This window comes from Erpetoichthys calabaricus, chromosome 4, assembly GCF_900747795.2.
Source record: "Erpetoichthys calabaricus chromosome 4, fErpCal1.3, whole genome shotgun sequence".
NCBI lineage: Eukaryota > Metazoa > Chordata > Cladistia > Polypteriformes > Polypteridae > Erpetoichthys > Erpetoichthys calabaricus.
The window spans coordinates 48,092,103-48,118,321 of record NC_041397.2 but is presented as its reverse complement, the minus strand read 5'-3'; the positions used below and the strand labels follow the sequence as shown (position 1 = coordinate 48,118,321).

Below are 26,219 nucleotides of genomic sequence, written 5' to 3'. Positions count from 1 at the left end.
TACTGCTTTGACAATGGAGGCTCGGAACATGGCCCATTCAGACTCGATGTCCTTCGCCTCCCTCGGAATGAGGTTGAAGTTCTGCCGGAGGTGGCAGTTAAAGATCTTTCTGACCGGTTCCTCCGCCAGACGTTCCCAGCAGACCCTCATTATTCATTTGGGTCTTCCTGGTCTGTCTGGTAGCCTCTCCCACCATCTGATCCAACTTACCACCAGGTGGTGATCAGTTGACAGCTCCGCCCCTCTCTTCACCCGAGTGTCCAAGACATAAGGTCGCAGATCTGATGACACAATTACAGAGTTGATCATAGAGATGCGACCTCAGGCATCCTGGCGCCAAGTGCACTTATGGACACCCTTATGCTTGAACATGGTGTTCGTTATGGACAGTCCATGGCTAGCACAGAAGTCCAACAACTGAACACCACTCGAGTTTAGATCAGGGCGGCTGTTCCTCCCAATCACACCTCTCCAGGTTTCACTGTCATTGCCGACGTGAGCGTTTAAGTCCCCCAGCAGGATGATAGAGTACCCAGAAGCTGCACCTCGCAGTGCTTCTTCCAGGGACTCCAAGAAGGCTGGGTACTCTGAACAGCTGTTCGGCGTATAAGCACAAACAACAGTCAGAGTCCTTCTCCCCAACTCGAAGGCGTAGGGAAACAACCCTCTCATCCAACGGGGAGAACCCCAACGTGCAGGCCTCGAGCCAGGGGGCAATAAGCTTGCCCACCCATGCCAGACTCCTTTCACCCACAGCAACTCCAGAGTGGAACAAAGTCCAGCCTCTCTCAAGAGGAATGGTTCCAGAGCCCAGACCATGCGTAGAGGTGAGCCCGACTATATCTAGCCGGTACCTCTCAACCTCTTGCACCAGTTCAGGCTCCTTCCCCGCCAGAGTGGTAACATTCCATGTCCCAAGAGCCAGTTTCTGCAACTGAGGGTCAGAACGCCAGAGTTCCCGCCTTCAGCTACTACCCATATCGCATTGCACCCGACCCCTATGGCCTCTCTTGCATGTGGTGGGCCCACAAGAGAGCGGAACCATGTTGCTCCTTCGGGCTGAGCCCTGCTGGGCCCCGTGGTTGAAGGTCCAGCCACCAGGCGCTCACCAGCGAGCCCCTCCCCTGGGCCTGGCTCCAGGGTGGGGCCCCGGGTACCCTTTCCCGGGCAAGGGAAACGCCGATCCTTGGTTAAACTCCATATGGGGGTCTCAGGATCGAGTTAGTCTGGATCTTCACCTCAGACCTGTTTGCCTTGGGAAGCCCTACCAGGAGCATGTAGCTCCCGACAACATAGCTCCGAGGATCACTAGACCGCGCAAGCCCTTCTGCCACGGCAAGGCCTCGATCTAGCTACTAATCTTATTTAAAATTAGAGCAGATTGGCTTGTCACTGGTAGTACCCACTAGAAATCAGACAAATCAATCTTAAATGGCTTTTAAATTTACTGACGAACTGCAATGCATGCAAACCCAGGCGCTGGCTTGTCATGACTGCACTTCAGATGTGCTGCAAACTTGGATGGAGTCGCAAAGAGGGCCTGAAGGCTGCCTGTCCAAAACAGTAACACAATGAGAAAATGAAAGCAGGGTGTATTAAATACTGCCATAATCAGCTATTTGCACTGTGATTACGATCATCAAAGCAGCCCAGTGATACTTTACTGCAGGAGCTGTTTGTTCAAAGACTGAGATGACGATGTGCCATTGCGGGAGTAAAAGAGAAGCGAAAAGTGTTTTTATTTAGAAGCAGATAACCTTCCATACAGTCAAGTCAAACTTAACTAGGCAAAGCAAAATTCAAGTCCCACCGAGAGAAAGATAGGAGAGCCAACAACAAAATGCTACTCTATAAAAGGAACCAAAGAGGAAGGGTATCCTTTTTCTCAAAATGGAAGCTTTTTCTAAAATGTTAATGATTAGATTCTGCCATATTTTAACAAAAGTTTTGAACAGATCCTCCAAGTAAGAATTAGATTTTTTTCCAATTTCAAGTAGTATAGAATATCAGTTACCCACTGACTTGAAAGTTGTGGGGTGGGATTCTTCCTTTTGAGTCTGTGTGCTAGTAGTGTAGTAAAGGCAATTAGTTTGTTCATCCTTCTCCACTTTAAGCCTGTCTGGGAGTAGACCAAAGACAGCAGGTTTTAGAAGTGGTCTACCATCTGCTATAATGGGAAATATTTGATTGCTGTCAAATAAGATGTATGCTCCCGCTATAAGCGTAGATAGTTCATCCAAGTGCAGTGGCATTTTGTGCTTTACGGAGAGCTGTCTTAAACCTGATTTACCTGACACTGTTTTAGTGCAGTATGGATTCCGTCTTATTCAAGCAGGCAAACACCCAGTTTAGTGTGGGGGGAAAAAAGACAAGAGGGTGACTATTCATCTATGTGAATGTGGAATATTATTAAAGGGAGCATATTACAGTTAAAACTACATTCAGACATTGAAATTTTGGCTTTTGGAATTCACCCACATTATTTGCCCAAGGAGATAAATTACATCATCCTTATTAATGTTTATATTCCTCAGTCTGCAAATGGGGACCTTGCAATGAAAATGATTCATTCTGTCACCAATATGTTGTTTATGACTCACTCCGACTCTGTAGTTATAATATGTAGTGGCTTTGGAAGGAACAATGACAAATTTCTATCAGTTTGTGACCTCTTCCACTAGTGGAAATAACAAGCTGGACTTGCAGTATTCAAATGTTACACATGCCTTTAAGTGTAATCTGCTTGCTGCTTCAGGCAAATTGGACCACAATATGATTCATCTTATTCAAAGATAGAAGCCTGTTATTAGATGGCAACCTGTTGCCACCGGAATAGTGAGGAAGTGGATCCTGTGGGCTGAAATGGCTGTAAATGACTGCTTCCAAATGATAGACTGAGAAATGAAATGTGAGTCACATGGGGACAATATTGAGGGACTCATGTCACTGCCTATAATAACTTCTGTGTTGACGCAGTGGTACTCACAAAGACACTGTGTTGCTCTGTAAATAACAAGCCCTGAATTACTGAGGAGCTAAAAGGTCTCCCGAAAGAGAAAAAGAACATTCAAATCTGGTGACAGAGGCTCTGAAGGATGTACAGCTTGTGCTAAAGAAAAACAGAGTGAGGGAAAGGAAGCTTACAGATCTAAATTTGAAAACAAACTCATTCAGAATAACATGAAGGATGCCTGATTTGGACTGGGTATAATTACAGGACTCGAGCCATCCAGGGCTCAAATTCTAGAAAAGAATGTGGACAAAGTTAACTCCCTGAACCAATTTTTTAATAGATTTTTCCTTCCACTGCCACAGTCTTTCAATGATCAGTCTCCCCACACCATCCCTACTACATCAACAATTACTACCACGTCAACTGGAATGGCCAGTGACAAGTTCAACTCTGACCATCGGTGTGGACTGTCCATAAATGAAGATCAAGTAAGGAAACAACTGAGGGGTCTACACACAGGAAAAGCTGCAGTACCAGATGGAGTCAGTTCTTCAGTTCTTCACGCACTTGCTGACCAACTTTGTGGTGTCCCCTGTAACCTGTTTGGTCTGTCCCTAAGACTTCAGAAAGTTCCATGACTGTTGAAATGGTCTGTCCCTAAAACTTCAGAAAGTTCCATGGCTGTTGAAAGCATTCTGCATTGTACCTGTTCCAAAAAAAAAAAAAAAACGGGCACCTCTTCAGTTAATGACTACAGACAAGTGGTACTTGCATCTCACATCATGAAGACATTTGAGAGACTGGTCCTGCACTATGAGTTCTCATGTGGTAGACCACTTAGACCCACTACAGTTTACCTAATTGACAAACATTGGAGTGGAAGATGCAATTATCTATCTGCTCCACAAGGCATTTCTGAGGATTATTTTTTGCATTTATGTATTTTTTATTTTTCCAACGCCTTCAGTACCATCTAGCTATCTCTGTTAGGGGATAAAATCAGACACATACAAGTAGATGAGCCTTTGGTGTCCTGGATAATGGACTTTTTCATGAAGACTGCAGTTTGTGATACTCGAGGACTGTGCTTCTGATATGGATGTGAGCAATACTGGAACACCACCGGGAACAGTCCTGACTCCTTTTCTCTTCACTCTGTATGCCTCAGACAATAAATATAACACCAGGTCATGTCACTTGCAGACATTCTCGGATGATTCTACACGTATAGGGTACATTAATAAAAGGGGATTAGAGAGAGTATAGGAGTCAGGTGGAGAACTTTGTTTCTTTGTTAATGACAGGTTAGACTGGTCTCAGAACCCAGAGGAACTATATAAGAAAAGGTAGTGGAGGCTTTTTTTTTTTCCTTTAATGTGGAAGTGATATACTTTACATCTTCTGGTCAGTGCGATTTTTCTACGCTGTGGTGTGTTGAGCTGGAAACATCACTTCAAGGGAGGCCCACCAAATCAACATGCTAGTTAAATGGGCAAGCTCAGTTACAGGACGCACTCTGGACACCCTGGAAGTAGTAGTGAAGGAGAGGATTAAAACCAAACTGAGTGACATTATGAAAAATGCTTCACATCCTCTCTCTGACAACACTGAGTTCTTTCAGTCAACAAATTGTCCAGCAGAAGTTTGTCAAGTAACGCTACTGGGGCTCCTTTATACCAACAAAACATGTCTGCATAATGCCTCAGTGTGACCGTGAAAGCCAAGCCAGAATTTTTTTTTTGTGCTTTATAGGTATTCTGGTGTGTGTTCAGACCAAATTGTGAGTGTGTATTTATTTATCTACCTACCTACCTACCTTCTTAAATAACTATTTTTGTATTTATTTATATATTTAAAGAACTTCTATAAAAACCCATTTTTCCACCTGGGTACAAATAAAGTTTTGTCTTCTTCATCTTCAAGTCTAGTACTACTAATTCTGCACATATTTTTTTTTCTCTTTTAAGTATAATAGTTGCAATGTCCTGATAGAAAAATACATCTGTTCAGCATACATCAAGGGTACCTTTCCAGGAAAAATTAATGGAATCAAGTATGAGTAGAAATTTTAGAAAAAAAAAAAAATCACCCATTCAGCAAGTCATTAGGCACAGGTTCTCCAGGAATTTGTAAAACGAATGTCCATAAATGTTAAGTCAGAGTCCTAATATTGGCATTGACAAAAGTATATAGCAAAATTTGAAATTTGTAGGCTGCGTGGTATTCTAGGCAAGAAACGGAGAATAACAAGAACTGGTAAAAAAAAAATACCCCCTTGTGTTCAATGTTATGTTGAGATCCAATAAGGAAAAAGGACAAAAAGCTTTTAGAATAGCAGAGTTTTAGTAATAATGTAGTAAGTAACACATTTAAAGTTTATTTTTTATATCTCTTAATTTATTTCAGTGATTGTTGATCAGATTTTTAAATGGTTACATTAAAGCTTTTTCATGAACCATAGATTTCCCCCCCCCCAAATGAAAACGTAATGGTTAGTATTAATGTAATTTTTTTTTTTCTCTCCCCCCCCCCCCTTAACCCCTTAGTGACTCTTCACATTTGCTATATTTACTGGAGAATACATGGATGGATGCCAAATTCATCTTGCAGATCATGTGCGAGCTGAATGTTCTTCCTTTAGCTCTACAGATAACGAGTATTTCTGGAAATGTCATGGTAAGCTTGTCTTTTCTGATGCTGCTCTGGATATTTAATTTGGGCAGAGTTACTTTGTTACCTGTAGGAGATGTGAAGCAATCTCAAACCATTATTTAATCAAGAATGAACACAAATGAGGCTAAAGTATGTGATAAATGTTGCATGTTATTATAAAGAAGAAACACAAGGGAAAATAACAGAATTAGTGACAAAAGTACATAACAGACAGGAGAAAACAATATGTATACCTATCTGGACCTTTGTAAGCATAGCTAAACCCTTGCCATGTGGAGTGGCTGTTTTTTTTTTCTTTTCCTTTAGTGAAAAGAGTTTTTTCTAGCCTTTTTTCTATCCTTTAGTGAACAAGAGCAGAACTAGACATCCTGATATGTTTCATGCATCCAAACTATCCTGCAAAGTCTATCCATTGGCCACCTAGAGATTTGTTGGGTGCCATTGCACTGCTTAGTACACCTGCAATGGTCAGTGGGAGGCAGTGCCATCTTGATCTCTGAGACAGGTGCCATACACACTGTAATTCGATTGAAACAGAAATGAAATGGGTCACATTCCTGCTGCTGCAATACCAAAATGTTAACATTTTATTATTACTAGTGTTGTGTTTAATGATAAATCAAGCAGCTGTTGTTCATGTGTTGTGCTTAATGTGCCTTTTGTGGTTTATTTTTTTTTCCATTAATCATATTATACCCAAGTTAGTGATGAAGAACTTGATGATTACCACTACTGACAAATGGTGAATTTAACCCATGTTTAGAAGGAAAATAAAAATAAAAAGATTCACATAAGAAAAGTAAGACTTGTTTCTTCAGAAAGAAAGGACCATGTAGTATACAGAAATTTTTTTTTAAATGTCTGGACATTCCCACAGTCCATTAAGCTGGTCTAAATATTAGACCCAAAATGATTCTTTCACATTTGAGAGGTCTGCTGGTTAAACCCTGATGCAGTTTCTTGTTTGTTTTTAGAACCTTTTGAAAAACCCTGTGTAGGTATCTAAACATGGAAAACATTTCAGCAGGCTGTGTCAGTTAGAAGAATGCTTTCTTCTCAGGCATGGTATAACACATTTCCATGAGGGGTAATGAAATTCATTATAGAATGATAAATGAATTCCACACAGAATCAAGTCATCAGGTCAAAATTATTTAATATTATAATATATTGCAAAATGAAAAAAATATATATTGCGGAATAAAATATTTCAGTGTCCTTTTTTTATATAATAATCTCATGCAGTTCTATTAGCTACGGCTAGATGCAGAGGGCATTGACTGTTTTTTCTTATGTAGCATATCGGGTCTCACATCAGGACCTATTTCTGTCTTTTCCACATATACATCACTTTGAAATAACCTGAGGCATGAGCTCAAACAATAAATCTGAAGTTGACCGATGCTGCCTAATAAATCCTACAATCTCATTGTGATGTTTAGTACATAGAGTATTTGCATTTTTATTCAGTTAATGTAAATTTTCACATATTCATGTTACATATTCAAGTTACAGGGGAAAAAAAAACTCTTCTGTAATATGTGTTCTGTTTCCTTGTATTCAGTCAAGGACATTGATGGGTGGGCGCTCTGAAAGAAATGAATACCTTTTACTTCATGCTTTCTATGAAAAGGACTATATTGTACCAGATAAACAACTATTCAAAAAGCCACAGATAGATCTTGTGAGTATATGTTATATATTTGTCTCCTTTTTTGAAATACAATGATAACTTTAAATTCATTTTACATTATTTCAGGTTTTAAGAACTATATTCATTATGACATATTTAGTTATAATTTTTCTATTGAAAAGTTATTTTTAAATTAAATTTAGATTATCTTGATTTTTCAAAAGGCTTCTGATAAATTACCACCTGAAAAGTTAGCAATCAAACTAAAATAAGTGAGAATTCGAGACACAGTTTGTAGGTGGGTGAAAAATTAAATTAAACAGAGGAAGCAAAATGTTATGAGAATTGGGTGATATTAAAATGAGTGTCCCTCGGGGGATCACTGCTGGGGTAGCTTTTCTTTTTAGCATATATAAATGATATGAATAGATTCAATAAGCTTGTTAAGTTTGCAAATGGTACTAAACTAGGTGTAAGGGTAGATAATGTAAAATCAGCTAAATTTTTACACAGCTACTTGGACAGCATAAAGGCTTGTGCAGATTTGAAGCAGGTGAAATTTAATAGAAGTAATAATTAGGACTTTACAAAAGACATTGCAGAGCAAGGGAAAGTCCAGAGGAAAATGGCTTGTGCTAAGATATATGAGCTACAAGGAAAGATTAAAGGAGCTGAACCTTTATAGGTTAAGCAAATGAAGATAGAGGTGACATGATTGAAGTGTTTTTAGTATTATGAAGGGAATTGGTATAGTGGATTCCAGATGTTACTTTAAAATCAGTTGTATGTTGGGCAAAAAAAAAAAGGTGTGACTGTATAAATACAAATGTGTGATTTTTTTAAAAAAAATCACAGGTTATGAAAATACAAGAGGCAGAAAGTAAGTAGTTTAAAGTAAATCTAAGCTTATTCCATAAGTGGCAGTACATGTTATGTCATTTGGGAGGATTTCTGAGACATATTCTCCTGTGGACATTTATGCACATAGTTTGCACACTATAAAATTTGCCAAATGTTTTCTGTAAATTATTTTTTGTAACTCAAGGCTGTGCTATAGTTATAAGAAAATGAAAGTTTTTGAGCCGAAAGAGAGGGCTTAAAGAAGAAAGCAGTGTCTTCATGCACAAAGTAGAACTTCTGAAATTTTTTGTAATGACATACTGTACTGAAGATGTCATAGCAACGTCAAACTATGTGAAAATGAAATTAAAATGTATGTCAGTTGCAGCAATTTTCAGTACAGATAACATTACAAAAAAGATAAATGTTTAAGTGTAGTAGTGGACAATTAAAAAGACAGAGTATATAAGTACAAGTGTAGAATACTGCCTTTTCCTCAATCTTCTCTTCAAGAGATATGAGTTGCCATGTAATTTCAGTTAGTATCATTTATACTAAAAAAAAAAAAAAAAAATTTTGTTTTGCCAACTATACCTAGCAGCTAAATCCTTGATGCCTGTCTCAATTTAAGAGTATTTAAAGAATACACATAAAACGAGTCTTGGAGTGGGATCAGTTAGATCATTAAGGTCTAAAAGAATCCATTCTTATTTCAAGTTGGTTTGCCAACATAAGTTTTGTTAAAGATCACTATTAATTTAAAATATATATTTTTTATTTAGTCTTTTTTAACATTAAAATTTTATTAACGGTGTTGTCTTGTTAGAGTATATTCTGATATTTTCAAATGCTATATATAAGAATAATTCAATAAATATTCAAAAGCAGCACACATTCATAAGCCTACTAGAATTATTTAAACAAAAATAGTTGTTAGAGTATTTGATCTATTGATAAAATAGTTGATAGATTAATTGTTTACAAAATAATAGTTTTTGGCAGCCCTAGTTTCAACTGGTGTTTAACCATTAGATGTGAAATCACATCTGAGGTGCATATGGTGGTGCTCACAATAAAACATATGTAACATAGTTCCATGTTTTAATATATTCCTAACATGTTGTGCAGAAATATATTCATTTTGAAACCCATATACTGATTGCTTTTCATTCTGATCTCAACCTTTTGTTTTGCTGATGGTGAGTACTGTGGCACCATTGTGCTGATGCCTGTCTGTCTTTGTGAGAACAAAGCATTCACTGAGAAGCATCAGTCCAGACTGGTCTCCAAGAGTGAGTTAAGTTATGTTCACCACCAAGCAAGTCCATTTTTAGATCAATTACTCTTCCACATCTGGCTAAAATAATAAATTATCGATATAATTATGGATAAGTAGCCCAGACTATAATATCCATATTACTAAGCGAGAATGGTAAACCGGATATGGACGCAGGGACCTGCCCGAGGACGCAAAAGACATAGTGCACAAGTGCCACACAAAGCCCAACCCGAGTGAAACGGGAGAGACTACGCACGTGCACATGCGCCACACAAAGCCCCAAACCCCCCCCCCCCCCCCCCCCCCCCCACACCTGAGCAAAACGGGAGAGACTACGAGCCGTCAGAGAAGGAAACAAAGTAAAACGTCATAAAGAGGTTAAAGAACAGGGACAAACACATGGAGAGCAGGTTACAGGACAAAGCCCCCCTCCCTAGAGTAAAACGAGAGAGACTACGAACCGTCTGACATGCCGCAAGCAGGATAAAGCGAGGTCAGAAATAAAACACAAAGTAAAACTTTATAAAGGGATTAAAGAATGGGGACGAACACATGGAGAGCGGGTTACAGATGATGAAAACTGGAATGCAACAGCTTCAAAAAAAACCTAGGCACGAAACACATGCACACTGAGATACAGAATATAAAGGCAGAAACAACGACAGTTAAACGTCCACACCACACAGCGGAGGCGGACCCGGAAGGTGCAGGCGCCTACATCGTGTGTCGGAAGGCGCGGTAAAGTACAAAAGGCAAAGGCGCCTACACAGCATGGTAAAAACCGACATAATACGGAAGGCGCAGGCGTCGCCGCCATATTGTGAGTGGCACTAATGCGTGGTGAAGGCGCAGGAGGAGACATAGTAAAACAAGAGGAGTCAATGCCCCGCCCCAGAGTGAAACGGGACACCCTACGGAGTCCACAAAGGTTCATACATCAAACCTGAGATGGTACGGACACACGTCTGAAACCGCGGAAGCAAAACTGTCTCGGCTTCAAAACAAAACAGCTCAACAACTAACACAGCTTCGACACCGAGCCCGCGTGGACAGATCTAATGAACGTGGACGTATACAACGCGCGTCTCAAACTGCGTAGGCAAAGCAGGCATGGATTCAACACGACACAGCTCGAGTGACCGAGATACAAACACGCGCCTGCCTGGATATAATTAATGAACGCATGCGCCTACAACGTGCGTCTGAAATGCCGCAGACCAGGCAGGCACTGCTCCAAAAAGAAAGAGCTTGACTAAATGAGATACGAAGTGAAACGGGAAACACTACAGAGTCCGCAGTGCTCCACAATGCACCGCATAATAGTTCGGAAAGAGCTTCGTAGTAACAGTGGGGAGACCTAGAGTGACACGGGCGAACGCTCCGTATTAAACATACGTCATCCTCACACGTCCAAACTATACAGCATAGGTGGATCACATTACAGTGATGCATTATTAACAGTACGATAAACATCACAGTATCGCAAACAAATGAAAATTATTACTCGAAAAACGGAAAATATATTCACCACGGACCAGGTGTCATTGAAACAAAAGCAAAATAAAGCGAGATCAGAAATGAAAGACAGAGTAGAAAGCAAAGTAAAACGTCATAAACAGGTTAAACGAGGGGGCCAAACACATGGACAGCAGGTTACAGATAATGAAGACCGGAATTCAAAAGCTTCAAAAACAAAAGCATGTGACCAAGATACAAACTGAAACGGGAAACACTACGGGGTCCGCAGTAGTCCACAATGCAATGCATAATAGTACGGATGGAGCTCCGTATTAACAGTGGGGGGCCCCAGAGTGACACGGGCGAATGCTCCGTATTAAACGTGCGTCATCCTCACATGTGGCTGCCCAGCGGGCACGGGTTCAAAACGCCGGGGGTAGGCGAGCGAAGCGAGCAGGGGGCGGAGCCCCCTTGTATTGTATAGTTAATGTTCATTTACAATATAGAAGAGCAGAACAAAATACCAACAATGTAGTTTCCAGAAATTTGTACTAAAAAATGTCACAGCCTTCTTATCAAATCCAAAGATATTTCTTGGGCAGGTTTTTGCCACATCCTTTTGCAAAATGCATCAAAATGGTTTGCTTTTCATCAATGTATCCTGTCTAATGTGCAGGTTGATGATGAAGAGGATGTGGATGTGACACAAGGCAAGACTAAGAAAGGCAGGAAGAAAGCTGCTTATGCAGGGGGACTTGTGTTGGAGCCCAAAGTTGGTAAGATTTTCTTTGTTATAAATAATGAGCAGATAATTCACAAAATATTCTGTATGAACTCCTCAAAAGTATATTTTGCAAAGATGTAGTCCTTAGACCCTTGTGATTCAGTTTGCAATATACTGACCATTCTATAGTTCATTATTCCTGTGCTATGCTGTTTATAAACTGTGTTACATTTTTTTCCAAATGGTTTACTTTAAGAACAGATGGTTCTGATATAGATTATGGAACTACAATACCCCTTGATTTATCTCTGTTAGTTTTCTTTTTTTTTTTTACACCAATATGAGCTTTTGAACACAATGAATACCTTTCAAAGTGACTCCTGACTGACAGTCAATGTATTCAGCTGAATTTATGGCTGCTGTAATTTTACTTTTTCCAGTTATGGTCTCTGTTAGGTACTAGTCTTAGAGTTATCATACAATAGGGATGACGGTAGCTTGGAGGTGGGAAAAAATAGGCTGTGAATTTAAAATCTTTTTAAACTTTGTTTTCCCATGCTTTAAAGATAACTGATTCTACAAATGGGTGTTTAAAGCTGCCACTTAAAATTGCTCAGCTCTTTGGACTGAAAATGCTTTGCCTCTGAGTGCACTTTATTTTTTTTCTGACAAGAACAAAATTTTCCATATAGAGGAAAACAGTGTAGCTGTAGAAGCCAGATTTTTTTTTTAAAAGTGTATTAACTTATTTCCATAGTATTACTCTGTTTAAATCACTAATAAATAAATAATTGTGACATTACTTGTTTTTTGCATTCTTTTAGTGTGGTTCACATTCATACCAGTATATAATACTGCTACTTTTTTTGTTTTTTTGTTTATATATGATATGCACAGTGCATTGGTGGCTGACCAAACTGTGCACTTTCTGAAATGCTAAAGTCATTTAACTTAAATTTTATTTCAGTGCAAACTGTGATCATATTAATCATATGTTTTTGCAGGATTCTATGACAAGTTTATTCTACTTTTGGACTTTAATAGCTTATACCCATCTATAATCCAGGAGTTTAACATCTGCTTTACCACTGTTGAGAGGGTTTCAGCCATCTCCAGGAAGGCATCTGAGGTAACTAATTGGCTTATCGTAGCAAAGGTTTTCAGAATGTAATTGTTATTTTTCTCTTTAATTAACATCCAATTTTATTATGACACACTTCCTATTGTAGTATTTTATTGTTGGAGACACAGCGCTATCCTGCATTCTGTAACAGTAAAGATAAAATTGCAGTGTTAATAAAATTTAAGAAGTTGGAAGATCAGATTTTTTTTATAACAAAGAAAAATGTAAAGCTACTGTAAGAACGACAGAAGGTTGTTGATTTTTCCTTTTAATGGTGCTTCATGATACTCCAAGCAAACACTAACGACATGTTTTCCCCGGATATTTTGCAGCATATTAAAGGTAATCTTGGCTATAAGCTAGAGGTCATTCTGTGCAAATTTCCTGTCTTCATTTGTTTAATACCACTTTTTGTTCCAGTATTATGGTGTTTTGTACTGAAGAGCTGTACCACAAGATGTGATATTTTTAATAAACTTGTAAGAATATTTAAAGAAGAAATCCTTTTGTTTCATGTTAATCTTTTCATCACAAATCAATATTGCTGATATATATGTTAAAAAAAATTCTGACTTGTCTGTCGCTCTATTTTTTTTTTTTAAACTTAATGACTAAAGTGAAATAAAGAGCCTGCCACAATTACATATTTATTGAATACTAGTTGATTACCCAGTGGCTTCGCTCACTGAGTGCAAGGGGAAAAAAATAAAATGTAGTCTAAGTTATTAAACAGTAAAACATTAACATTTAAGAAGTAAAGATACATTGAGCACTACTGGAGTGATTTCGAGTAAACTACATTTTAAAGGCGCTATAACACAACAGGTAAGTAGTAGATCCCTTGTGAAAGGCGCTACACAACCGCTGTGGTATAGAAATTACATTTTCTATGTGATCGTCCAAATTTTTGCATGACAACCTTGCACTACATGCCTGTGATTTACTTGTTAAAATAATTAATCACAAAAGCAACCTTGAATGTTGTGGGGTTTTAGTGACCCGAACTTACCTTAAGGGACAGTAAGTAGTTGTGCAGGGCAATTTACAAACAGTCCTGTTTCGATGGCACCGATTACACTCATTCGCAAAGATTTCCACTCTCCCAGGAGCCGATGGGGGGACTTGAAGTGTCACAAACAGTGCGAGAAGAGAGGACGCTGCCCGAAACTGCGAAGCTCTCAACTTGGCGGAGCAGCCCGACATTCCGCGCCTCCCAGCGTCCACTTTGTTCTCACGACCCCTCGCAGCTGAAGGCGGTCTCGTCTTCACATTGTTTACAGCTCGGCACAGTTAAAAAGTAGAAAGATGCAAAGCTGTTTTCCTCTTCTCTTCTACTATCAAGTACTGCCAACTAAAAAAAAGTTTCAATGTGGCAGTTTCAGCGACAGTCACGTGGATGAATAAATAAAACTTCTCTGTCAGAATGCGCCTGGCGGCGGACGGCTCAGTGCTGTATTCCAGACAAGAGGGGTGGGAGAGGGCGACGCTGGGCGCTCACAAATAATAACAATTCGTAAAGATGATATAAAAATGGCGTCCACAAACGAAGTGATTAGTTCCTGTATTATAATATTGTCTGTGGTCATAGATAATTTCCATATCGTGTGGCCATCCGTAATTTCTGTTTCGTATGTAATTTCCATATCACATGGTCATAAGTAATTTCCGTTTCAAATGCGAAAAGAATTTTATATATATATATAGGTAGATTGTTGAGATTAGGAAAAACAGAAACTTCAGAAACAGATGTTGGCTTCAGCTTTGCCTAGCTGTTATTGAGTTATTTACTTTTTTTAAATGGAAGTTGACTGATGGTGTGATCTGAATTGTCTTTACCTCTTCATTATATTATCCATTGTAAAATAAAATACTTTGGCCTAAAGACCATATTTACTCCTTATAATAATAACCAACCAACCAACCAACCAAGCTTATTGGACCACTCTATCACATTCTCTTGATTAAGCAGTACTTAAGTTATTAAACTGCTGGTGAATCAAGAGAATATTTTCCATGTTCACTCTTTTGTGCCCTTTGGCAGTTGGCAGTGAATGGATATTTAGTGCTTCAGACAGATGGAACCCATACTTTTGATGGCCCTTCCACTAGGTACCATTGTATGTGTAGTCATTACCCTTCTCCAAATTTGCATAGAATTTAAACTCTCACTATCCCTCAAGTATCTGTTAAAGAATTTGTTTGTTTCAGTAATTTCTATTTCTTTAATATCAAATTCATGTTTTTAGTATTTAAAACCTTTTAGGTAAAGCTTTACCAGTGCAGATTTTATAGTACAGTTGTGCCGATTTTCAGCTGACTGAGCTGAGCTGATTAGTACTTATGACAGAGAGCCATAGGGAAACAACTGGATAATGATGTTCCAGCAATTGGCAAAACCGGTTGCAGTAATAAATCATTATTGTTATTGTTATTTTATGGAGTCTCATGTTTTCTGATTCTTGGAGGGCCCTTTAAGGTTTGTTTTCATTGGCGCTTGTACACATGGACAATTCTTATGCATTCAGCCCGCACCACCTTCCCACCAGTATTTCTGAACCTTTATGTTCCTGCGACCAGGTTCCTTTTTTAATTTTTTGATGACCTACTGGCAGCTATTGAACCACTCGTGGACCAATGATTGCAACCAGCAAACACCCAGCTCTGTGATCCAATGGATAAGAAACCCTGCCTTATACTGACTCAGCTTGTGGATGCAAGTCCCAAATCAAACTGTTTTTCAATAACATTTTAGCAAGCAGTTTTCCAAGTCTGGTTATGAAAGTATAACTGTGTAACGCTGCTTTATTTTTGCTTTTGTTATGTTATTAGCATATACATTTTTATATTTTCTGATTATTTTTTTTTTTGTAGGTGGATGAACTTGATGAAATTCCAGAGCTTCCTGAACCTGACCTGGAGATTGGTATTTTACCTAAGGAGATCAAAAAGCTAGTAGAGAGGAGACGACAAGTCAAACAGCTGATGAAACAGCCAGATTTAAATGCTGACCTCTATTTGCAGGTAGATTAACAGTGTAAACCTGGCAGCTATATTGATTTTAATCACACACACCTTATCTGCTTTAGTAGAGTGAAAGTTACAAGTAATGTGAATGTAGTAAGGTCTTTCAAATGTTTCTATAGAGTTATTTTATTGTAATAGTCAGCATCAGGTCATTTCTCAATATAAGGCCGAAAAGGCTTTGCTGTCCTTGGTACAGTGTTTCGCCCTGTTGTTGTATTCAAAATGTCATAATGTGTTCAGCACTGAACTTAACTACAAGAATCACTTTACTTGATACATAAAACGGTGAAAGCTTTATGTACCATAATCTTTCACAATCCTACCCAATTGATCTGTTTGATGCTTTGAAGCAGAGTTTGAGTCTGTTTCTCTCACTATGTCGTTCTTTAGAGTTCCCACAAAAGAAAGATGCAAGAATAAAGTTTGAAGTTGTTGAATGTGTGTATGTTTTGAGTAACATCCAAGTTCTTTAGCCCATTTCTTTGAATATGAATCTTTTCATTATTGCAAAGGACTACTAGCAAAAACCTTTTTGGCGATATGGGTGTTTAATCAACACTTATTTGTTATTATCATGCTTTTTTTTCTTATTTAAATACATAAAATAATATTCAGATTGACTTTATATCTGATACAAAATGATGAATATATTCAGTTTTTCTGGAGCAAAAATGTGTACTTTAAAGCTTTTTCTAAGAATTATATTTTATTTCTGCTAATATATTTAAACTGTATAGAGTACTTACTTTTATATTCCTAGTTTTGTTTTACATTGTAATCAAACACAGTAAAACATTTTCAGTTTATTTTGGAAAATCTTAAATTTTAATTTGGTCTTGTTTTTACTATTATTGATTCATTTTTTTATTTTGTGCTTACTAATAATATGAATTATTAGAGATTTGGGGAAAAATTACTGTATTTTATTGCAATACTTTGTTATACCATGTCATTGACAAACTGAGGACAGACAAGTATTTTTTGCCGTTTTTGTGAATTTAGAAACAACACAACTTATTTGTACTTTATACAGTATTACAAAATACATCTCTTCTGCCTTCCCATACATGGTGCACTGCTATCAAAATGCATTATGTAATGCAATGGATATTGAATTGCTTATGTTATCTATCTACTATATAATAAAACACTGAGGTCTGTGTCCAGTTCCTCAGTGCAATCTGATTAGTCAGTTTAGCTTTTTTAACATAACAAAAAAGGAGGTATGAATGTGAGACGCATGAGGAGGAGAAAAGGCATATAATTCATGCTGAGAGGGACAGAATCAATGACCAGGTATAAAAATGGACAGGAGGCGATAAATGTGGCTAAAAATAATGACAGTCTAAGAAGCAGGCTTTAAAGTTATGCTGATGAAGATTCACACGCACACATACAGAGGACCGACGCTGAAGGTACACATAGGGCAAACAATAGAAAATATTTTTTAATTATCTGATTATATATCTTTGACAGATAATGTGGCTACCTTATTGGTGCAAAATTTTCTGCCCATGTTGTAGCATTTGGATTTATTGTGGCTTTAAAAATCTTATGAGGAGAACACAGCTTAGTACTAAACAAGTGACTTGCAAACATTGTCAAATAAAAATCAAGTATTTTGGACACCACAATGCTAATTTTCCACTTAAAGTGGCAAATTTTCCACTAAATGTAGTGATGCTGTGATCAGTCAGCTGCTGGTCTGTGGTGATCGGTAAATTGGCTGATCGCAAAAAAATTATTTTTTTATCATGTATTTTTTTAAGCTTTACAGTAATTTAGTTCTAGTGCTGCTTTACTTACGATATTACAATTGCTGAGCTAGCTCATGACTTTTTTGCTGTGATCTTTCTGTAGACAGAGCTGTAAGGCAGACTTTACTAGACAGATAGAAGACTGGAATATTAGTCTTTACATTAAAGAAATAAAGTAATAAACTGAGAAAAACAAATCAGAAGAGTTGTCATTTGCAATTAGACAAACAGCAAGAAATGCTACTTTAATGAATTTAGACCTTTATTTTGTTATTTAATTAAAACAAAACACTGCTTGTCTTTGGACAGTAACTGAAATTGTGTTAAGTAAAGCAGCTTATATTTTCAATTGGAAAAAGAAGAGATAAAGAAGAAATTGAAACTGCTGCTTGGTAAGCAGCATTCTTGTTAGCTTAACAGCAAAATTTGTCAGTTTTACTTGTAAACTTAATTAAGCATGTTAGCCTTGGTTTTCCTTTATAAACATCTTACAAGTATGAGCATTTGATAGATGTACAGGTTTTTTTATATAAAGGTTTTGTACAATGTTTGTTATTAGTTTATTAGTTTGTGTGTGTCATACAGCTTGAGGTTTGGTAAGAAACGAGTACTGGATAATTATTCATGATAATCCGTATTTCTTCTTCGTCGTCTTCTCATTCTCTTTTTGGCTGCATCTTTTAGAGGTCATCACAACAGATTATCTTTTTCCATATCTTTCTGTCCTCTGCATTTTGTTCTGTTACACCCACCACCTTCATGTCCTCTTTCACCACATTCATAAACCTTCTCTTAGGCCTTCCTCTTTTCCTCTTACCTGGCAGCTCCATCCTGAGCATCCTTTTCCTAATATACCCAGCATCTCTTCTCTGCACATGTTCAAACCAACACAATTTCGCCTCTCTGACTGTCTCCAAACCGTCCAACCTGAGCTGACCATTTAACATACTCAATTCTAATCCTGTCCATGCCTGTAGAGACTGCTGAGATCCTTTAAGATCAAAGGTACCTTTTCTGGAAGCTAATTTTTTTTTTAATTAGTTGTAATAGTTTTACCTGTCTTGATATGATTCTACTTCAACTTGAGCCAGAGGAAAAAGTAATTAATAAGTACATTGTGGAATTAAATTGCACTATTTAATTTACTGCAAAATATTAAATATCAGTATTGTATGACCATAGTATTGTAGGAGTCCTGGCAGTACCCATCTCTGTAAATCATGTAATTTGAAGTATTTCTTGCAGTAATGAGATTGACTAGTATAATCTCTCCAAGTGTTTTTTTTTTCCATTTTTCTCAAAACATAAAAGAATTTTACTACTAAATAGAATTTAATCTTTTTTTTTTTTTTTGTCCCCTCTGTCTCTGCAGTATGACATCCGGCAAAAGGCCTTGAAGCTTACAGCTAACAGCATGTATGGTTGCTTGGGATTTTCTTTTAGTAGATTTTATGCTAAACCTTTGGCAGCCCTGGTAACACATAAAGGACGAGAGGTAAAAAGCAGCTTAATTTATCCAAAAATACATGCTTCTGCTTTCTGTTTTGTAATTAATTATCCAGTGCTCTAAAACTAATGTGGGTATATACAAAGCTTTTACATATACGTGTATGTTTTTTAATTAATTATGAAATATGAGATTATTCAGAATTACTTCATGGGAATTATAAATATTTTTATGCCTATTCCATACATGAAGAATTACGTAATTTTAATATTTCATTTTCAACATTAGCATTTGTAGTGTCAGTAATAGTATCTGGATACAGGAGACTGAGTATGCTTCTGTAGAAGTCAGAAATTTTATTTGTATGATGCAATACATCTTTCATGCTCTTTCACATTATGTCATCTCCTCAAATACCAATGGAGTTGATGTGTTTTTTGATAGGTTTAATGACATTCTGCTTTGGGCACTAACTAGAATTCTGGTCATTTGTAAGTTCTGTTTAAATTGCTGGTCTGGTACCACCCTTGTAATCATGCATTTGGGATGTGTGAGAGATTTATTTTTATAACATCAGCTTTAGTATTTCTTCAGTAAGAACATGTGAGAAACTGTAGATTAATATAGATGTATTGAGAACTGAATGTATTTTCTCAGTTTTGTGTTGCCATTATTCTTTTTAAAACTGTTTAATAATGTGAAAATATTTAATGAATTAAGCAGAAATGCAGAAGTTTTCTCATTAATGATGGTGGAAAAGGTAGTAGATTTTGCTTTGACTGAATAGGTTTCTTGGGTTTGTGACCTGATGCTGTCTTTTCCATAGTCAGTTAATTTACTCCTTGCTAGCTGTGAAAGGGGTACACTTGTGTAATGTGTTCTGAATGATCTTGTGATTTAAATGATGTACTTATGTTCCTAATAATTTTCTTGTTATGAACTGTATTCTCCATGCAAAAATAAAGTGTTTTTTTCCTGATTAGGTATTAGTTTATACTGTATGTAGATTGTAAAGGGCAACTGGAAAAGTTTAATTCAGTCATTTATTTATTTATTTTTAATAGCATCTTATTCCAAAATGGTCACTTAGGAGTGGGGTCTTTTCTGGCAGCTGAAGCAACAACAATGAGACCACTATGTCAGTTACAATATTAGACTAACATAACATTCTTATATTTATTTAATCCGTTTCAAAGGGGCACAGTGCTGGAAAATATCCTAGCAGTACTGAGCACAAAAGTAGGAAACTGGCCTGGATAGTGCATCAGTCTATGGCCAGGTATGCTCATGCACACACCCATGCTTACAATTTGTAATTGAAAGTCAGCCTAACAAGTTCAACGTGGGATAAAAAACAGACAGCGGAGTAAAACACAAATGGTACAATACCATTTATATAAAAAAGCATTGCTTTAGAAAGATGAGTGCAGGTATGCTTACTTATATACTGGAATTTAATGAGCTAGTCATTGAAATTTCCATAGCCCTACAGCATCACCTATTACTGTATGAATAATGTAATGTTCAAACTATGATTGCGGAATCCACATCCAGATCCACTGTGATGATTTTCTGTTTTTATATTTCAACACCTTGATAGATGTGACCCTTTCTGTATGTTAGGACACAATTTGTTGACTGCATATTCACTTCCTTCTAGTTAGATCTTGTAACTTGGATATCTTTACTTGCATAATTTTTTTCTGCAATTATAAACTGGATTTCTTAATAAACAGATGAAAGGCAGTGAAGTTAGGCAACAAAATTTAATCTACCCTGATTTATTGTATAATGAAGACTTTTAAGGCTAGTGTACCCACCTTTCATAACGTTGCATTTACCCTAACATTCAGTTTGTGAACTCCAGTTTACTAATAATGCCAAATAAAACTGCAACATGAAATATTTTCATCCCTTAAGTTGATTTTTTTTTTTATATCACTGGAGGGCAGCATCAGCTTATTTTTTTGTTATTGTATTCTATAAATGTCTGTCAGAATATTTTCTGAAACCCTACATCTTATGTTTCAATGGACTTTTAATTGTAATGATAAAAACTTTCATTGTAGATCTGATTAAAACAACTTTGTTTAAAAGAGCTAAGTCTAACCAACAACATAATATTTTCTTACTAAGCTTCTGAAGTTTGTTTTAATGGTAAAATTTAAAAGTAGTCTCTTGTACATACTAGAATACTTTTATCTTGGATTTCATTTTTCTTTAAAAAATCTATTTACTTTTAAAAGAAACCCGAAATCATAGGTCTATCATGTTGATGTATTGTACTTTAGTACACTAAATAAGTGTTATCTAACATACCTTTGGCTGCTCTGATAAAAATTATTGTAAGGCTCTAAAAGGTGTTAAGAAATGTCTTAAAGTTAAATGTTCATATATTAAAATTTTTAACATAAGCAAAAAATAAGCTAAATGAAGCTCAAAAAATTTTGGGTGTTTAAATAGTAATATGAAATTTTAGTTTGTGTGATTTTTAATTTATGTAGTTTTTAAAAATGAATTAACTAAATTGACTGATAAGTCAGATCATTGGTATGTGGTATTAAAGGCCCATTGTTTTATATTAAGATTATGTGTTGTGATTCAAATCTTTTCTTTTTAACCAGAGGTAATTTTCTTTACCATATCAATAATAATGTAAAACTTATTTTTTCTTTTAGCATGAATGTTTTTGTTGATGCTTCTTATTTTAAGGATGATCCTTTGTTGCAGTTAGGGATAGTGCATTTACTTTCGTGAACAATGATCAGTATCATAATAGCCAGTTGACCAATGTCAAATCTGTCATCTTGAGCCTCCACTTTGGATTTATGTTCTACAGAACTACAAGATTTTATTTTTGGCAGATAGATGCAGATACTACTAGGAGGTATTTGTAGAGGAACATATACTTAAAGTACAGTTTAAAGTTATTTTGTCAGGTAGCTCATGGAATAATAATGTTAAATATTGAGTTCAACAAATTTGGTGTGAATTTTTTTTATCATGTTATAATTTCTGTTAAAACAATTGTTAATATCTGTTCTTTCAGCTTTATGTGGTTTATAGCCCTGATTTTTGTATCGTATTCTGTTGAACACAAGCTCTGAGAGGCATCCTCTGTACTATATCAAAGTGTAAGGTAGTGCTTAAAGGCCAATGAATGTGGATATTCAAAATGTGCTTTAGTCAGCTGTTTCTTGTAATGCTTTAATTTTTTATGGGCCCAACAAACCAAACCTTTCAGTGGAGATATTATGGTTCACTACTCTAGCCAGAAGATGTAATTAATATGTAAAAAAATGGTTTTAAAATTGAATATTTGGTGTATTTCTAAAAAATTAACATTGTTTTACATAAAGAACATATCAAACATATCCACCATCAGCACTAACGTTAGTAAAACAGCAAACATTACTAATGATTCTCAAAATTACCCTTAAGTTTTTAACTGTAACTCTTGACATTTTGAAAAATCGCTTAGTGTTATCCTGCATCACAATTTAAATTTGTTTTGATATTTCCACGTCATTTATTGTCATTGCTAAGACTGTGTAGTTTCTTAGTTTTTGACCATTTAGATATAAGAGTTAGATTGCATTTGTATTAATTTATTACATTAAAAATATATTTATGAAATTCTGTTTAATATATTATTGAGTAAATTTCCAATAATAAGCCTAGAGAAATACTCATATTTGTTTCAAACATGAGAAAATGTTTCTCTGAAAATGCTTTTTTTATATTTATACAATTGCTTCAGATGCCTGAATTTAATGATATCAGAAGTAAATGTTAGCAAGCACAGTATTTGTTCCTTAGCTCTCATATTGTAATCGCTTGATGCGTTTTATTGTATTTATTTTTTATGCAAGTTTTAGGTGACTTGCCACTTGGCTACAGTTTGTCATCAGCAAATGATTATAGTGGAGGAGTTTTTGTATTTATTTTCAGCTCCCTGTGGTATCTCTTTCTTTGCCAACATTTATTGCCGGGCAGGTGTTTTAATACTGATTTTTTTGGCATATCCCCAGCTTTGAGCAACAGCACAAGGCTACATTTCTATTTTATATTGAGCAACTGCCACCAATTCATAATAACTACTTGGTCTTTTAATATTATTTACAGAATCCACTTCTGTTTTTAATTAGGCCTCTGTGGCAGCATGAGTGGAGAACTGTGTTTTGGTAAGCGCTTCTGATTATTCCTTCATTATATGTCATAGAAATTTAAAATACTATCACAGGACATTTTGTCATGATTCCTTTGTATTTCCTGATAGAAGCCAGTGATAAAACTTGTTGCACGTAACAATGTAACATGCTGTCTATTTGTAATCTTGTCTGACGGCAAGCCTGACACCTCAATTGTTCTCTCTGACCGCAGATTTTCTAAGTATGTCATTAGTTATCTCTCTTTACATGTATATTCCTTAATAATTTAGTCTTTGTTTGAATAAACGGAGTGAAATTTACTATATTTTGAATTTAACATATTACAACTATATTGAAATATGAATTTTGGTAATGGTCACTTGACTAAAGCTTTGTAGACAACTGTTCAATTCTTAACATGGTCTCCTATGAAGATCTTTAAGGATAAGTTGTGTTTTTTGAGTCAAACTCATTTCTTCACAGTCATTGTATATACTGTATACTGCTCAAAAAATGAAAGGAGCACTTTTTAATCAGAGTATTGCATCAAGTCAATTAAATTTCTGGGATAGTGATCTGGTCAGCTAAGTAGCAGAGTGGTTGTTAATCAGTTTCAGCTTATTTGGTGTTAATGAAATTAACAAAAGATGCACTAGAGGGGCAACAATGAGACAATCCCTAAAACAGGAGTGGTTTAACAGGTGGAGGCCACTGACATTTTTCCCTCATCTTTTCTGACTGTTTTTTCACTAGTTTTACATTTGGCTACAGTCAGTGTCACTACTGGTAGCATGAGGCGATACCTGGACACTACAGAGGATGCACAGGTAGTCCAACTTCTCCAAGATGGCACATCAATACGTGCCATTGCCAGAAGGTTTGCTGTGTCTCCCAGCACAGTCTCAAGGGCATGGAGGAGATTCCAGGAGACAGGTAGTTACTCCAGGAGAGCTGGACAGGGCCATAGAAGGTCCTTAACCCATCAGCAGGACCGGTATCTGCTCCTTTGGGCAAGGAGGAACAGGATGAGCACTGCCAGAGCCATACAAAATGACTTCCAGCAGACCACTAGTGTGAATGTCTCTTACCAAACAATCAGAACTGGACTTCATGAGGGTGGCCTGAGAGCCCAACGTCCTCTAGTGGGCCCTGTGATCACTTCCCAGCATCATGGAGCTCAATTGGCATTCACCCTGAGCACATGTGACTGACGTGAAAGGGATTGGAGAAGCCGTGGAGAACGTTATGCTGCCTGTAACATCGTTCAGTATGATCGGTTTGGTGGTAGGTCAGTAATTGTCTGGGGAGGCATATCCGTGGAAGGACGCACAGACCTCTACAGGCTAGACCAGTGATTCCAAACCACTGTGCTGCGGCACATTAGTGTGCCATGACAGATCATCAGGTGTACCGTGGAAAATTATCCAGTTTCACTTAATTGGTCTGAACATTATTATTTATTTACTGCAAATAATTTGTCTTCGTTCATCTATGCAACAGTGACCTGCAGAACAATTAAATACTCTTCCTCTAGGTGGCAGCAGATGGCTAATTAATCTGTTTATCTACCAGTTGCCATTCTAACAATAGTATTGGTGATGCTTCAGCTGTGACAGCAATGATGGCGATGGATAAATATCTGAAAAGAAAAAGTATACAATCCGAACTGGGACCTGGAGAAAATTGTGACCCAGATGAAGGCCCTAGTATGAGTAGTGGTCAGAAGAAATCAAAAAAGGTGAGCTCATGACAATACAATGAAAGTTATCTTTCCTTTGGATTTACTTTTACCAGGGAACCAACCGAGTCGATTCTGTTATGCTTGGTATGTGGGGAAAAGCTGTCCCAACAGTGCCATGGTTCCTAACAAACTTAAACGCCATCTCCAAACAAAACACCTGTCACTTCAAAACAAGAACACAGACTATTTTATTCAACTTCGTGAACAGACTGAGAAACCGGCAGCTTTAGTGAAGAAAACCACAAGACGCATGAGAGAGCTCTCAAAGCTAGCTACCAAGTTGCTGAACTCCTCACCAAATCAAAACAGCCACACACGGTGGTAGAGACATTAATACTACCTGCCTGCAAAATCATTGTAAATGAGATGCTCGGCCCTGGCGCTCTGAAAGAAATGGCCCAAGTCCCTCTCTCAAATAATACAATTGCCATTACACACATTGAAAGGATCGTTTTGGAAAAGTTGCATGTCAGTGGAAAATTTGCATTGCAACTCGATGAATCTACAGATATCAGTGGACATGCACAACTTTTGGCAAATGTGTGCTTTGTAGACGGGAGATACCATCAGAAAAAAGTTCTTGTTTCACAAGGAATTGCCAGAAAGAACAACAAGAGAGGAAATTTTTTTGAGTTGTATCAGAGTACCTTGGAGGACTTAAGTAGGAAAACTACATAAGTGTTCGCACTGATGGAGCAGCCACCATGTTCGGGCGTACCAAAGGATTTGTAAGCAGAGTGAAAGAGCAACATCCAGATGTTATTGCGACGTATTGTTTTCTGTAACGTGAGGCACTCGTCCCCAAGACATTACCAACAGATATAGCTTCTATATTGGACGATGTTGTGTGCATGATAAACTTGGTGAAGACAAGACCTGTAAAAGTTGCATGTTTGCATCATTGTGTGAGGAAATGGGAGCGGAGCATAAAGTGCTATTGCTGCATACGGAGCTGCGGGAGGAACTAAAAGTGTTTTTGACAAATGAGTGGTGTGATGACGCTAAGTTGCTTTCAAGTGATGAGTGGTGTGCAAGACTGGCATATCTGGCGGATATATTTTAACATTTGAATGACCTGAACACACGGATGCAAGGCTGAAATGAAAACCTGCTCACAAGTGCAGATAAAATAAATTAATTTCGTTCAAAGGTGCAGCTCTGGCAACAACATGTGGAAAGAGCCAACCTTGACATGTTCCCACACACCCAGAAATGGCAAGGTATCAACATTGCTGCACTGTGTGAGACAGTAGGCAAGCATTTGAAAACTGTTGAACAGAAGTTATTTTATTTCCCTTCAGTTTCCACTGATTGCCTTGACTGGGTTAGGAACACATACAGCTTAACCGCAGTTAGAAAAGACATGACTTTGCAGGAGCAGGAGGAAATAACTGTACTGAGAGAAAATCGTGGTTT

At 37.1% G+C, this 26,219-nt stretch overlaps 1 protein-coding gene across 2 annotated transcripts in view; it reads left to right on the top strand.

Moving 5' to 3' along the window:
- The window catches only part of pola1 (polymerase (DNA directed), alpha 1), a 452,854-nt gene that overhangs the window by 67,733 nt on the left and 358,902 nt on the right, over nt 1-26,219 (top strand). For both annotated transcript variants that reach the window (XM_028799416.2, XM_028799415.2), the window contains exons 21-26: nt 5,500-5,629; nt 7,191-7,310; nt 11,513-11,612; nt 12,565-12,689; nt 15,555-15,704; nt 18,837-18,959. In XM_028799416.2, the coding sequence (XP_028655249.1) occupies nt 5,500-5,629; nt 7,191-7,310; nt 11,513-11,612; nt 12,565-12,689; nt 15,555-15,704; nt 18,837-18,959 (748 nt within the window). The remainder of the gene's footprint in view (nt 1-5,499; nt 5,630-7,190; nt 7,311-11,512; nt 11,613-12,564; nt 12,690-15,554; nt 15,705-18,836; nt 18,960-26,219) is intronic.